This window comes from Danio rerio, chromosome 7 (genome assembly GCF_052040795.2).
Source record: "Danio rerio strain M-AB ecotype USA chromosome 7, GRCz13ab, whole genome shotgun sequence".
Taxonomy (NCBI): domain Eukaryota; kingdom Metazoa; phylum Chordata; class Actinopteri; order Cypriniformes; family Danionidae; genus Danio; species Danio rerio.
This window is the reverse complement of record NC_141027.1, coordinates 34,695,001-34,711,109: the sequence shown is the minus strand read 5'-3', so window position 1 is coordinate 34,711,109 and position 16,109 is coordinate 34,695,001. Positions and strand designations below refer to the sequence as shown.

Genomic DNA, 16,109 nt, shown 5'->3' with positions numbered 1-16,109 from the left:
GAACAGCATGAATAAAAGTTGTATGAATGTGATCTAAGATGCTTCATCATCTTGTCATATTGTACAAAATGTTATTATGCGACCATAATCAGGTGCTTGTCTCTACTGACAATAACAAATCATCTCCTGTGACCCTGTGGGAGTATCCTCACTATCCAGTATTCCATGTATATTTAGCTGCCGTGACATGAGCAACACTGATGTGGAAAAGCTATACTTTTTTTATGAACTATTTTTGCTTAGAAGGGAAGTGTGTGATTTTAGACATAACGTGAGTCAGCGCGAGTGTCCCACAGGACATACAGTACAATGAGGCAGCTACATCATCACAATCTGAAACAAAGTTCTAACTTCCTTATTCTTAGGTCAACAAACCAAAAACAACTGTTTAAGTCTCAAAACATGTCTTTCTGTCCTGAAAAGAGTATGTTGACTTTTTAGATCTGAGAGCATTGAGGTTACCCAATGTTTGTCACTGTCTGATGACACCAACATGAAAGAGGGCTTTTCTGAAAAACTACCCTTTGTCTTTTGAGAGATCATTCTAAATGCAGTTCAAACATCCAAAATATAAAATCCCCAGAGGTCAAATCTTGTTGAAACTTCACATTGTTGCACATCTGAAGGAAACAGATTTATCAGTCCAGTGTTGCAAGCTTCTCTTATCCAGTCTGAATGCTCTATCATTATAAAGCCAACGTTCCCAGCGTCTGTGACTAATGTTGTCCACTCCTTCCCTCTGGCCTCGCTAAGAATATCTGTGTGAGAGTGCGAGCAAGTAACATTCACCTTGTGAACGATTCTCCAAATTTGGTTTTAGAATATGACTAAGATCTCTGACGGACCCAAGAATGGAAATATTCCTTCACTTTTATGGATTTGTTTCTCATGTTTTTCCAATTCGTTAAAATAATAGGGAGGGAAAGGAGAAGGCACACACGTTTAAAAGCCTCTGAAACTAAATCTACAGTCTTTCAAGAACAATCAGTTGAAAGAATTGAGACTTTAAACACCTGATTATAGTTTTTATTATGACTTTTAATATTTAATAGACTAACTAGTTTGTCCTACATAAATGCCATTTTATCAAGGTATTTCTCAGGGTAAGTGCGGGTTTCACCAAGTCAAATTTAAGACATTAAGACCTTTTCAAGACCATGAAGAATGAAATTTCAAACTTATAAAGGATTTTTTATTCGCCCAGCAGAAAAAAAAAAAACTTGCCCCATCTAAAAACTAAATTAAATTCATTCTAGTTATTTCTTAGCCACATATTTTGAATATTGCATCAAAACAATCAGACCCTAGTTGTCTACATATGTTTTTCATCACAACAAAACATAAAAAATCTTTAAAAACTAATTGTATGCACAACAGACTTTTGTAATATTAGTTATAAATATAGTTTGATTAAATGTTTTTAACATTTTGTGTAACATTGGACTGCTAGTTGCCTCATACTACCTCCCTGTATATTATTAAGACACTGTCGCTTTATCAAATTTATCATATTTATAAGCTTTTTACACTATATACTGTTCTGCATCTACACAACCCTGGTTTACACTGTGCCATGTGCCCTTAAGCTCTGAGAGTAACGCAATTTAAATTCTCAGAATGTCCCGTATATGTGGTTGAATTGAAAATAAAGCTGACTTTGACTTTAACTTGACTTATTGAGATGGATTGTTGGTGATTGGATGCATGTTGGATCGATTAGGTAGCTTTCAATAAAGGAAATTAGGACCAGTTTGAAACGATTTAAGACCTACAAGACAATATTTCAGTAAATTTAAGACTTCTTCAAGACCTTAACTTTTGTTTTTGAAATTTAAGTCAATTTAACACTTTAAGACTCTGCAGGATTATTTTGATCTTTCTTCCCATCTCAAACGCTTTGTTAACAGTTTATTCATTATAATTTATTACAAGGGGGCGACGCGGTGGCACAGTAGGTACCAAAAAATAGGACCAAAAAGGTCGCGGGTTTCAGTCTTGGCTGGGTCAGCTGGCGTTTCTGTGTGGAGTTTGCATGTTCTCCTCACCTTTGCGTGGGTTTCCTCCGGGTGCTCCGGTTTCCCCCAAAGACATGCAGTACAGGTGAATTTGGTAGGCTAAATTGTCCGTAGTGTATGAGTGTGAATGAGTGTGTATGAATGTTTCCCAGAGATGGGTTGCAGCTGGAAGGGAATCTGCTGCGTAAAACATATGCTGAATAAGTTGGCGGTTCATTCCTCTATGGGAACCCCAAAGTAATAAAGGAACCAAGCGCAAAAGAAAATGAATGACTTTATTACAAGGGAAAGGAGAGAATTTTTTTCTGCAAATGAATTTAGTTATAAATATATAAATTATAAATAAAATATAAATTTTCTCAGTTATGAAACAAATCAAACCAGTTGTTTTCAGGTCAAGTTGAATCTCTGATGCAAGTTTTCATCTCTGTTGAGCAAAGACAGCTATAGAGGGGGAAAAATAAATGGGGGAAAGAAAGAAAAGATGTGAAATCCATTCTTACTCCACGTCATCATAGAGCTGCTCCACATCATCTCTCTGTTCAGCAAGTGAAGAATCCAGATCCAGGTAGTTTCCATTGGAAGCCAGCTGCAGTGCACACTCTTCAAGCTGAGAAAAAAAATAAAAAGAGAAACAGATGAACATCACCGCCTAGGATTATTCCATGCCACACCACACAAAAAACCATCACAGCTTTATATTAGCCATGCATGCTTTCTAAATGTGCAACCAGAAGAAGTTGGATGTTGAGTCTTCTAAGCAACAAAACATAAGCTACATATAAAAACTAGTTTCCAACACATTCACATTAAAGTTTGTGTAAATGCACTTAAACACAAACAAACTGCCACCACGAACAGTCAACTAGCAAAAGAGAGGTTATTGTTACTGAATGGCAGTGTTTGATGCAGAGTCACGTCTGAAGCGGTGCTGTAATAATGGGTTGATTGAGGAGCTGAGCTTATCTTCTGTTTACAGATCCCACCCTTTCCGCAAGCATCAACTCACTCTACAGCTGCAGGCATTTCTGGAGCTTAGGCATTGGTTTCCCTCTCAAAGAGTTACTTACATACACTCACATGTGATCAGGAAGAAATACTCACATACAAATGCATTTGGAAAAAACATCTCTGTGTAATATAGCAACCTGTTTTTGCAATATTTTCTTATCAATATATGGGTAAAAATGTATTAACTATATTTCAAACAACTCATTTACTCACAATAAAAGTAAAATGTCAAATGGTCAACATAATTAATGCCCATCATCATTCACTCACAACATTCATTCATTTTCCTTCGGCTTAGTCTCTACCTCAGAGGTTGCCACATCAGAATGAACTGCCAACTATTCCGACATATGTTTTACACAGCAGATGCCCTTCCAGCTGCAACCCAGCACTGGGAAATCACAACAGACATTATTATGAAAAAATGAAACAACATGTGTGTTCTGACCACCATGTATATAAATATATAAAAGAAACAAGAGATCATATAATAAATTGTATAATATTTTACATGACTAAAAAGGACTTAAAATGTAAAGATTGAAACTTGCAATTAGGTAACATAGTTAGTATAAAAATATGTTTGCATTTTTCTTTAAAAAAAATTATTATGCCATATTATCAAATTGATGTATGAAAAATCTGTCATCTTTGATCCATATTTGTACACACTGAACCTACTGTAATTTCCAAGCAATGGGGGCTGAACAATATATTGTTTGAGCATCGATATGGTGATGTGTAAATCCACAATAGTTACATCGCAGGATTAAATTATTTGTTAAAGATTAAAAGATAAAGATATTATTATTATTATTATTTTTAATTATTTAATACAACGATGATTATGGTTATTTTACATTTGATTGTTTGATTTCTGTACTTCAATACTGTTAGACTCCCCAGAAAACAATAAAGCACGGTTTATTTTTGCTCTGTCATATTTATATTTGCTTGTTATATACTATCATTTATGCACATAATTGCACACTTGATCATCCCAGTCGATCTAATTAATGTAATATATCCAATTAGAGATATTCAAAGCATGTGGTGAAATTATATTCATATCCTAATATATACCGCAGCTAAACAAAATATCGCAGTGTCAGATTTTTCCAATTTCGTGCAGCTCTAGTAGCATTGTTTTAAAAATTATAGCTCCAGCCTCATGAATGGCATATTGTACAGTTTTGGTGTCGTCAATTCTCTACATCCATGAAACACTGTACTAGGAGACATAATCCATGAATACAGTATATGTGTATTGGCATAAATGTAACAGAGGCCAGCTAGTAAAGTTGCACCTCTGAACCCGAAAAGGTGCTCTAGCGTTGGACACTACATGCCATGGCCTTAAGCCTCCTCGTTAGAGCAACTGACTCCCATGCGGAGAGTTGTGGGTTTGATACCAGCTCGATATGGGTTGGTAGGGTAACGTAGGATCGGCAGGGTTACATAAATACCATGCTTTTGGTTGTGTTTGTTATAAATAATAGATGTGTCAGTCAAATGTATCTAGAATAAAACGCTGGGTCACTGGTTCGATCCTCAGCTCAGTTGGTATTTCTGTGTGGAGTTTGCATGTTCTCCCTGCGTTCGCGTGGGTTTCCTCCGGGTGCTCCGGTTTCCCCCACAGTCCAAAGACATGCGGTACAGGTGAATTGGGTAGGCTAAATTGTCCGTAGTGTATGAGTGTGTGTGTGTGTGTGTGTATATGTTTCCCAGAGATTGGTTGCGGCTGGAAGTAAAAACTTGCTGGATAAGTTGGCGGTTCATTCCACTGTGTTAATAAATTAAAGATTAATAAAGGGACTAAGCCGACAAGAAATGAATAAACACATCAATAGGGTATATGCACACAGACTTCTAATTTCAGTCAGACAGCTCCAGGGCTTTCAGGTAATTGTCATCCCATACAAAATCATCATGTTTAAGATCTTATTTCTTTAAAAAAAAAACTGATTTTCACTGCTTGGCAGAGATACGATATAAAGTGGGTCTCAGACCAAACAAGACGCACTGCATTAAATTACATCTTTCCAAGTAATGTCTTTAAAATATGGAAAAGATCAATTTTACCCCAGTATGTTCAATGAAGTTTCTGCACTAGCCTGCTGCTAATGACGGGGCCTGCGTTTAAACAGTGCTTCGTCTCTTTTTATGCTTTAACAACCAAAAGGATGCTGAAGTCTACTTAACTGATTACATTTTAATTACATTGTGAACATTATGAAATTAAAAATAGTCACAAAGCTTTCACAGGAAGTTCATTATTGGCTGAAAAACACTAACTGTGCATATAGACCATTGAACAAGTGTTGGAAGATCAAAAACACCCAAGACAAACTGAACCAATATTCTTGCTCTGGCTTTGTAAAGACCTTATTAATCTGCAAAATGTGTGCTAAATGAATGATGATTTTTCTATGTAGTCAATATGTCAGAATGCCCAGTGTTATATTACAGTATTATTTTAAAAAGAGAAATTAAATGTATGTTATAATTTTTTTAATTTGTGAAATCAATTACTCAACAATTACACAATCATTCTGAAATTGCTGCTTGAAATTGTTTACAATATAGCTTTCAGAGTTGTCACATTTAGCTTGCAATCATATTACCACATGATTTGTTATATTGTGTGTGTGTGTGTGTGTGCGTGTGTGTGATTACATAACATTTCTTTCACTCATTCAGCTTTTTTAAAAGTATGCTTGATGGTGTTTAGAATAAGTTAAATTGTGGTTACACACGTTGATTTAGATATTCTGGTAACAATTTAACCACGTCAACTACCTGTCATTAATTTTGGGGTTAGTAAGTGATGTACAAGAAAAGGCATTTATGATCAGTAGAGTTAGAGTATATCTCGGATAACCATCAGCACAAAACAACACAACACAAAAGTGTAAAACTCAAATGACTGGTAGCTGCCTTTTAGTAGCAAAGTTACATACAGTAAACTACTATTAATATTATGTTTATTAGTATTATTTTTATTGATATATGCAGTTTTATATGCATATCTAAAAGTTATGGTAAAGTAAAAAGTATTTACCAAGCATTACTAGTTTGATCTCAATGTTGCCAGTCAGCATTTTTGCTCATCAACACTTCAGATATGCGCACTCCGTTCCTCCCTCTATCCCAGTAAAAACTCCCACATACCTGAAGTTCATTTTCTAGATTATTCATTCACAAAATTAACCAAATCTTTCAAATATTAGTCACGAAGGGTGACGTTTCACACAGCTTTAAAGCCACTGGACACGCTGACAGTGAACACTGCAGCAGGCAAGCTCAGGTAAGCACACCTTTATTATGATGGGAATAAATGATGCTGACCTTTAGTGGGGCTTCCAGCAGTTTGTGGACACCGGCGATCTGCTCGTTCAGCGGCAAATGCTCATTAAAGTCGTACTGCGGAGGTCTGCGGGGCTCCGGGAAATTTGAGCACACAAACGGGTCCGAGTCCTCCAGGTACTGCACTCGACACGTTATCGTAGCCATGGCTTATCCGTGGTCACAACGACTAAAAGTGAAGCTCGCTTTCCACCGAAAACTTCTGTTTGTTACTAGAAGTCATCTAAAAACAGAAAAATCACCGTCCCACCACGCGCCGCTGTCAACACTGACTGAACTGAAGCGGAGGCTGTACTAGTCAAATTAAAGTACGGGGCGGTGACGTCACCAGGAAACAGACCGAGCAAACTTCAGTGAGTCACACGCCTGGAAATACAGCAGCTCACAGTCTTGAGGTCATTCCTCACACAAGCATAGGAGTAATACACACATAGTTTAAAATGTGACTCAACAGTGTATGTTAAATAGGCTATGCACTGTCTGGGTGAGCTCGACAAGCAAGAAGGTGTTGTTTATAAGGAGCTATTTAGTCAGTGAGACATCAAGTAAATTAGTATTATGGCTCCATCTGCTGGTAAGCTGAAGTTAAATTCATGATGGGTTTGTTAGTTTTGTGTTCAAAATTTGCAAATCATGCAAAGTAAAGGGTCCTCCTCAGGCAAAAGGGAGACTTTTTCTGTAACCTTCCATGACACACGGTAGTCCCTTATATTTAATAGGTACATGCGTATGTTAAATAATAGTACCTACTAAATCAGTTGCAGGCGAAGCAGTGGCGCAATAGGTAGTGCTGTTGCCTCACAGCAAGAAGGTCGCTGGTTCGAGCCTCGGCTCAGTCGTTTCTTTGTGGAGTTCGCGTGGATTTCCTCCGGGTGCTCCTGTTTCCCCCACAGTCCAATTACAGGTGAATTGGGTAGGCTAAATTGTCCGTAGTGTATGAGTGCGTGTGTGGATGTTTCCCATAGATGGGTTGCAGCTGGAAGGACATGCGCTGCGTAAAAACTTGCTGGATAAGTTGGCGGTTCATTCCGCTGTGGCGACCCCGGACTAATAAAGGGACTAAGCCGACAAGAAAGTGAAATGAAGGATGAAATCAGTTGCAGTTGTAGTCAACCTAGTTAGTGTGGATAGACCACCTTAGTTAAAATGTTTCATCATGCTAAAAATACAACATAAACTGGTTTACCTTGTTTTTCAGTTCACAGGCATGTCTAAGGTTTCTTCTAAAGAAAAATGTAAGATTTTTTGAACCCTCCAGTTATCCCAAACCTGTTTGAGTTTCTTTTGTTGAACACAAAAGATCACATTGTGAAATGTGTTGGAAAGCGGTAACCAATGAGTTCGACTGTATTTTTTCTCTTACTATGTTCAACATTCTTTAAATTTTTTTTATTTTGTGTTCAACAAAAATAAATAAAACACTAAGTTGAAGATGCATAGGCAGAGCATGAGTACATTTAAAATTTTTTATAAAGTATCTCTATTTTTTTATTACGTATACTTTAGTTTAAAAATATAACTTGTATGGATCTCAATTTACAGTCATGAAGCAAAAAAGAAAAACTATATATATATATAATTCTCTCTTTCATTTACATGATAAAAAGGAGGAATCTGATAAAAGTGTGCTCTGTACACCAATTGCCCTTAGACATCACTGGAAGTTTCTACCAAATAATATATCAGAAATAATATAATAATTTTAAATTCGTGTAAGCATTTTTTCCTCTCAAAATAATTAAAATTTTTTATTTTATATATATCTGAAAAGATTGGAGGTGAAATGAGAAAACATGCCCCATGTATGACAGTTAAAAATCTGATATCTGATCTCTCTCTCTAAATACACACATACACACACACACACACACACACACACACACACACACACACACACACACACACACACACACACACACACACACACACACACACACACACACACACACACACACACACACACACACACACACACACACACACACACACACACACACACACACACACACACACACACACACACACACACACACACACACACACACACAACAGGTCAATAGCTTGGGTTAGTAGCATTTTTAAATGTTTTAAAATAACCTTCTCCTGCTCACCAAGGCTACATTTATTTCATCCATACTTCAGTACAAATTGTAAAATTGTGAAATGTTAATCCACCATAATTAACTGTTCAAAAGTAGTTTATCATGAAATTCAATAATTTATTCCAGTGATTTAAATGATGGATTTTCAGCTTCATTACTCCAGTCATTATTCACATGATCCTTCAGAATTCACTCTAATATTATTTATCATTTATTTATTTTATTTTCAGCTTAGTCCCTTTATTAATCTAAGGTCGCCACAGCAGAATGAACCACCAACCTATCCAGCATATGTTTTATGCCCTTCCAGCTGCAACCCCTCTCTGGAAACGCCCATTCACTCATTCACACACATACACTATGGACAATTTAGTTTACCCAATTCACCTGTACTGCATGTCTTTGGACTGTGGGGGAAACCGGAGTACCCAAAGGAAACTTACAAGAACACGGGGAGAACATGCAAACTCCACACAGAAATGCCAACTGACCCAGCAGAGGCTGGAACCAGCGACCTTCTTGTGAGGCGACAGCACTACCTACTGCGCCACCACGTTGCCAATATTAATTATTATTATTATTATTATTATTATTATTATTATTAATGGTAATAGTAATAAAAGCAATAATGACTGGAATAATAATTTCATTTGAAACTACGTACAACAAGAAAGCAGTTATTTAAAATTGTAATATATATTTTCGTGACTTTGCTTGAACCCTTATAAATTAATATTTACTAAAAGCTTCAGTAAAGCGCATTTGGACATAACCTGGTCAGATGTTTTAGACACCATGGTTATTTCACCTACAGAGAACAAACCAATGGCAATACTTTACAAAATGTTTATTGGTTTTTCAAACCACTTAAAAAATCTCAACATCAGTAAGCACTTTAAATACAAAAGAATGAAGAAATTCTTGTTGAAATGTCATAACAAATTTATCAAACTAGCATAAAGAGACTGTACATAAACAATAACAACATGAGAGAATAGCAAAGGTAGGAAAAACACACAGAGAACGATTAATTCTACCAGGTCAGAGAATAGAACAGTCACAAATCTGGCCTGCCTCTTCATTAAAGTAGAAATAGTAGTGCTTGTTCAAAAAAATGTTAACATAGATACTAAAAGAGGAAGGAAACTCCTCATGTTGAAGACATTTTAAAATAAATAATAATAATATTAATAAAAAATGAACATAGGTAATTTTCTGAGTCGTCAAAACAATGCAACAGGTGAATTTCCTTCTGTTGGACAGAAACACTTATTTTGCTATAAAGATTCATGACTTTTATGTACAGTGAATTAAATGCATATTTACGCTTTTGATCATGTAATGAACATTGCATTACTTAAACGTTTTTAGTTAAACATTTCAATTGCTTTCACTCATTTACAAGTACTTCTCAATTGTCTCTTAAACATAAGAACAAACACTTTTCATCAGAATCTTTTCCACCCCTAAAAAGTAGTTCAAAACGGTATACTGGGGCTTCATGTATTGCACTGAAATTCTCAAAGCCGAAGTTCATTAAAGAAATTAGTGCAATAAAACGAACTGCAGGAACTCTGTGAATTTTCAGTAGTTACATTTCCAGTATTAACTGTTCAGTCCCTGTCTATCACAAAAAAAGATATGCAACCTGGTAATATAAAACCAGAACACATTTTAAAATCCATGCTATATTCACACAAAAGCACACTCGTCTGCAAAACCAAGGCAAGATGCTATAAAAAATGGAAACCAGTGAACATTAAATAAGTGGAACAAAATGCTTTAAAACTCACACAAGCTATTTCTATACAAGAGATGTCTAGTTGTGAAAACTATTAACTGTAACAATAAAAAAAAAATGGTCAAAAAGACCAGTGATAACCATCAACTCGGTTGCAATGTCAATATGATTGTTAGTAAAACTGGTAATACAGCATCATATTTCTACCCTTTACAAATGGAGCTTATTTACAAAGCATAACAACAAGGTTTTCTGCTACAAATACCAGAAGCATCAAGTCTGACATGTCCTGTAAATAAATTCAAGTGCTACAGTGGTCAAACAACACTATGCATTCAACAAAACAAGTTCCCTTTTTAACCCTACTATTTTGGCCTCTTTGAAGCCTAGGTGACTTTTCCACAAATGTTTTAAAAACATGCATATTAAAAGCTGATTTTGAAAATGGTGATACTAAAAATGTAGGATTCTTCTAAACAATTTTTTTCCCTCAGTAAATACAAAACTTGTCTTTGGTATGGAAGTAAGGCTAAGATGGACTTAAACAACTACCAAACTCCGCAAACAATGCGTCTCATGTTCTGAAAGCAGTCTACTAGTACTTCAAGTACTTCAGTACAAAAATGGTAGAGTAATGATGCTTTAATTTCCGCTTTCACAGCAAGTGGGAGTTGGGGTGGGATTTTCGATGAAATTAGCAATGAGCTCATTTATTAGTAATGTAATCTGGGTAATTTCAGTTTTCCTGATGTTTTTACAGCTGGTACGTTTTTATGATTAAGGGGTACAGGCTCTTTAATAGTGCATGTTACAAAGAAGTTCCTGAATGAAGTGCTCAAGTAGAAAACAGTCACTGAAGATGCCAAAACGAGGCATGTGCATGACAGCATATATACTTCACTCAATCTCATTTACGCAAACTGCTAAATTACAAGCATCGATTTGGGAAATATTCATAAAGAGGCAAAAATCTGGCTAATCAACTTTTTCTTGACCTCATTAATGCATAGTTAACGATACAATAGACATTTGGGATAGTTTTACACCTTTTTCTTTCCATAACTATAACCCCCTTTGGCATTTTTCACTGGTTAGTAATACCCCCAATATTTCCTTCAAATTCTCTAGACTTAAAATGAGACATTTCATGACCGTATTCAATTCGCAAATATAATAAAAGGTGCCAGCTAGTGCAATATCCAGTGCTATTATTATTCAGTGATTGCGTATTAATCAAACCCAGCCTGTCCTGCTGGATAAAATCTGATTGATCTTGTTAAATCTACAGGCTGGGAAACCTGAGACGCAGCTTAGGGAAGCGTAATTCCAAAAATAAACCCCATGGGATCTAATTTATAGACGTCAATTAGCTAAACATTAATACATATGATGTTAAACCCTAAAAGTACAGTCATTTATTCACTTTGAACATCATTTAACTAACATAAAACCATTTTGTGCAAGTATATGCATTTTCCCCAATTAACATAGTGGTTGACAATAGGATTAATTGGCTCTCATTGCAAATTTTAACAATAAGTTACTTTCTGAACAGCTGCTGCGGGTTTAAGCTTTTTAAGCTGTTGGATTTCAATATTAAGCATGACCTGAAAGCTCAACATTGCTGATGTGATCTCTTGTTCGGTTTACTGTAGAAAATACAGTATGTTCAAAGCTTATTAGAGTTTTCTGCACATGGAAGCACCGATTTTGTCTTCACAAAATGAAAAAGCTAATTAGAAAAGGTACAATACCTTACATAGCTGGTGTGACATCAAAATACAAATTCTTAAGATAAAGGGTTTAAAAGAATTTCTCATTTTCCAGTCTTCCATGCAATGCCCTTTGAATGCAAAATATTCAAAGGTTTATATAAAAGTTGTGTAACTGAATGCACTAAACAGTGTAGAGGCATAGAAAGCTCTCTGGTGAATTCTCGTGTAAAGCTCTGACTGGTGGGAAAGAGGAGAAAAAATGTGACAGCACTCCCCCTGTGTTGTACTAACTACTGAGACAAAAAAACAAAATCAAAACGGCAGTATTGAAAGCGCAATTTCTGTTCAGCCTGACACTTCAGTATGAGCCTGTGTCATGACATACAGGGGCTTACTGTAGTAGGTGCTGCACAACAATGAGGTGAATACATAGAATGAGGAAATTTTAAAAGTACATATATAGAAAACTGTACAAATATCAAAACAAGCTCAACTTAACCCAGCATTTCCACTGTGGCCTGGTCTTTGCTCTCCAACCAGTCAAAGCCAGCAGAATTCACAGTCTCGCTGCAAATCTGTTGAAAAAGTGGGTCATTCTTCAGTTCTTCCAGTGTCGAGTCTTCATATTGTCCTTGCTGTTGACTGGGGTCAAAAAGAAGGTTGGTGTCCAAAGTATTTAAATCATTTATGCTACCTGTCAGTTCAGAAGTCAGTCGCATATTGTTAGGAAACTCTGAACCTCCAGCACTGAGCTCTGATCCTTGCCCCACAAGCTGCGAGCCAGCATTCAAGCTTTCCTCATGTAAAAGATCTTTAACAGTTCGATCTAGATCCAAGGGTTGCTGGTGCTGATGTTGTTGGAGGTTTTGCTGTAAAGGCAACAGAATGGCCTGACTTTGCTGTTCCTGCCCAAGTAGCTGCCGTCTACCCAAGTGCTGCTGCTGTTGTTGTGGTGGTGGTGGCTGGTGCTCCACTGAGGCTGATTGTGCTTGGCTTTCACCAACAGAGAAGATCATCGGCTCCTCCCTGGCATTTTTCATGAGGTAACCAGGCTTCTGGGACTCAAAGGCTGATGAACAAGGTGAGATCAGAGCTTGGTGGCTGGCACTACCAGGGAGGCTGGGCACTGTGGTGGTCTCCAGAATCTGGGTGAGATTCATGCGGGCAGTATAGTTGGATGGCATGTTGTTGATTCCGAGGCCACGTACTGAGTCATCTCCATCACCATCCATTTTGCTGATGAGGACATTGGTGATGTTTTTGGTGTTAATCTGCTGGCCTGCTTGCATGGGCAGCACCTCAGACTGCATCATCACAGTAACTGGAACGGACTGACTCCTCTGTGCCATGCTGCTGATGCTTGCGTCAGGGTCACTGTTAGAAAATATGCTTAGCACTTCAGGTGTTACAGGTGAGTTGAATGGAGAGACCATGGTGTCAGGAACATTTGGACCTTGGGTCCCACTCAGGTTGCGCTGTCTGACTGCCGGGCTAACGCTTCGACAACGAAATGTTCCAGAGGAAGTGCTGATCTTGTTATCAAGAGGTGCTGGAACTGCAAAACCCTCTTTCTTGTTGAGGCTAGCCATACTTGCCACTTGCTGTTGGACAGGTGAAATGGGTGTCAAGCGGCTGATATGCGTGTCATGATGTCTGGTCTGTGACTGACAGGTCTGGCCTGGGATGGCGAAAGCATGAGGCTTTCGAAAGTGGTCATCTACCAAGTCTTGGTAGCTGGGCAGAATGCTAATGCCATTGTTAGAGTTCCCACCATTGTTATTGTATCCACTATTCATCCACTCCAGTTTAGTCTTCCCTGGATGTGTGGCCATTGGTCTTTGCATGGGCTTTACAGGACTTGAAGAGACAGTACTTCCATCATGGTATCCAGTGATGCTTGAGTTAATCGGAGTAAATGCAAAAGGGTTCCTGCATTCCACAGGGCTGGGTGGGACACTACTGCTGCAGCTAGAGTGTGGTGTGCCAATAGGTGTTTGTCGACTACTTCCAAGAGCACTGTCGACTGGAGTGGTGGGAACTAGGCGTGAACAGGGGCTTTCGTGCATCAATCCCTGGCCACTTCCCATCATCTCAGAAGTTGGAGTAGGTGTTGGTGTAGGTGTTTGGATTGGGGTACCCCTGCTATGAGCAGAACTATAGTACAAGGTGTTGGTCTGTAGGGTAGACATCATGGTTGTCTGCATTGATTGTTGCTGGCCTTGCATCGAAATATCCACACAGTTGCTGAAATTTTGTATGCTATTATTAATTTTCATCTGCTCCTCCATTTGTACAAGTTCCTCCACAATGCTATCCTGCGTCATGTCATCATCATTAAATGTGAAGTAGCCGATGTTGGTCTGGGTGCCATAGTCACTCATCTGAGCCTCTTGGTTGGAAGGAGAAGCTTGAGTAATTGCAGGAAGGGGGTCCATCACTGGGGTAGGCATTTTCTTTGGCTCAGGCACCATTTGTGCACCATAAACATCTTGATGTTGTTGAGTGCCATCTTGCAGCTCACTCTCCCAAAAGACACCTTTCATTTCACAAACTCCAGAAGGATCGGTCTGGTCTATAAGCAAATCTTGTGAGATTTTTGCAGCTTGCTGTAGCAAAGCTTGACCTGGAGCGCTAACAGTTCGGGTGACCACAGCTCTGCCTTCAACGGTTGTAGAAGATCCTTCCCATCTCCCTTGGGAGATGCTCCGAGGTCTGCAAACAGACTGAAATATTGTATTCTCCATTGAAGTATCCTGACTTAATGTAGAGGTGACAGGAACTCTATAGTCCAATCCTGATGAAGCTCCTTCTAGTCCACAAAGCATCTCATTGGTTTGGGAGATCCTTTGTGGCCTGTGAACTGTCTGAAAGCCAGAATTTCTTACCGGACCTGCGGTAACTTTGGCCATGGCCGTGAGGGGTGCACTTTCTGGCCTGACTGGAGTACATGATCTTGGAATTTGCTTCACCATTATATCTGACTTTTGTCCAGTTGAACCAGTGTCTGGTAATATTGAGATGTGGGCTTTTTTAACAGGTGTTGGGCTCAAATCAGTGCACAAGCCAGGTCTTTTGTGAGGGCTCTTGGATGCCAACACTGCATCTTTGGGTGATGTCATTACTTTATCAGTGACTGACTGAGCGCTGCCTGGGATCTGGTACAAAGTGTTTGCATTAGTGTTGGACATATTATTGCTGCCAGCAGCCATAGTATTGACTCTAAGGAGAGTCCTTCCATTGCATTTGGTCCCTGTGCCCAATCCAGGAGAAGCCTTGTCATGAGGACTGGGTACGCTAGCTGCTCTGGGTTTGAACATTACTGACCTTGGTACACCACTACCACCAACATCTGCAGCAGCTGCCAGCCTACTAATACCACCCTGCTCTTGCCCACTTCCAGTTATGGCTTCTGTGTTTATTTTAGTATCGCTGATAGGTGTTATGGTTGTTGAGCGCCCTAACCGAGCCAAAGCAGATGGCATTGCAGCTATAGAACCACTGCGGACACGTGTAACTGGCTGTGGATCGTCGCTGAGACTAGAAACTCCAGCAGATGCAGGTCTGGCTTTGTTGCTGGTAAGAGCATCTGCTGGCGTGCTGGTCCCACTGCCATTAGAGCCCAGAGATATAGTCGTCATCTTGACTACATTGACTGAACTGACATGTGGAGTAGACATTACAGTCTTTATGGGGCTATTGGTGAAGAGTAAGGTTGGTGAACGTAGGGTTATGCCACTTGAGGCAGATGGCTTGGGCAGAATTTGAGCATACCGGTGACGAGCTGATCGGTCACTTACTGGACTAGCTGAGATATTATGAGGTGCCTTGGGGGACTGTTTAACAGGTTGAACAGATTGGGTAACCACTTGAAAGTTTACAGGAAGAACTTTGCTGTCTGCAGATGCCATGGGTACAGGGCTAGGAGACATTAATTGCCTACTTCTCTGAACCTGCAGGAAATATAAAAAATTTATTAAATTTATTAAAAAAAAACAAAAAAAAAAGGTGCAATAACTAAATACATTTTTACACTTTAAAAAATGTAAACAACCGTTACATATTAGTACTTTTGTGTAAAAAATTTAGTTTACCGTGATTGGGCTGGAAACAGCTGCAACCACAATGCCAATAGGTTGTGGCGACAGAAGAGCAGGACTTC

The 16,109-nt window shown here is 38.4% G+C and overlaps 2 protein-coding genes across 15 annotated transcripts in view; both read right to left on the bottom strand.

The window, feature by feature from the left end:
• The window catches only part of fhod1 (formin homology 2 domain containing 1), a 66,852-nt gene extending 60,184 nt beyond the window's left edge, over positions 1–6,668 (bottom strand). For all 13 annotated transcript variants that reach the window (XR_015495862.1, XM_087261447.1, XM_087261452.1 and 10 more), the window contains exons 1-2: positions 6,375–6,668; positions 2,519–2,625 (exon numbers count right to left, since the gene is read on the bottom strand). Coding sequence is in view for 12 of the 13 variants with exons in the window: in XM_087261447.1 (XP_087117573.1) it covers positions 2,519–2,625; positions 6,375–6,539 (272 nt within the window). In the remaining variant the exon portion in view is untranslated. The remainder of the gene's footprint in view (positions 1–2,518; positions 2,626–6,374) is intronic.
• A 5,252-nt stretch (positions 6,669–11,920) lies between these two features.
• The window catches only part of rfx7a (regulatory factor X7a), a 35,454-nt gene continuing 31,265 nt past the window's right edge, over positions 11,921–16,109 (bottom strand). For both annotated transcript variants that reach the window (XM_087261446.1, XM_087261444.1), the window contains 2 exons: positions 16,042–16,109; positions 11,921–15,900 (listed from right to left, as the gene is read on the bottom strand). The exon at positions 16,042–16,109 is cut by the window's right edge and continues 234 nt beyond it. In XM_087261446.1, coding sequence (XP_087117572.1) covers positions 12,445–15,900; positions 16,042–16,109 — 3,524 coding nt within the window. In that variant the 3' untranslated portion in view covers positions 11,921–12,444. The remainder of the gene's footprint in view (positions 15,901–16,041) is intronic.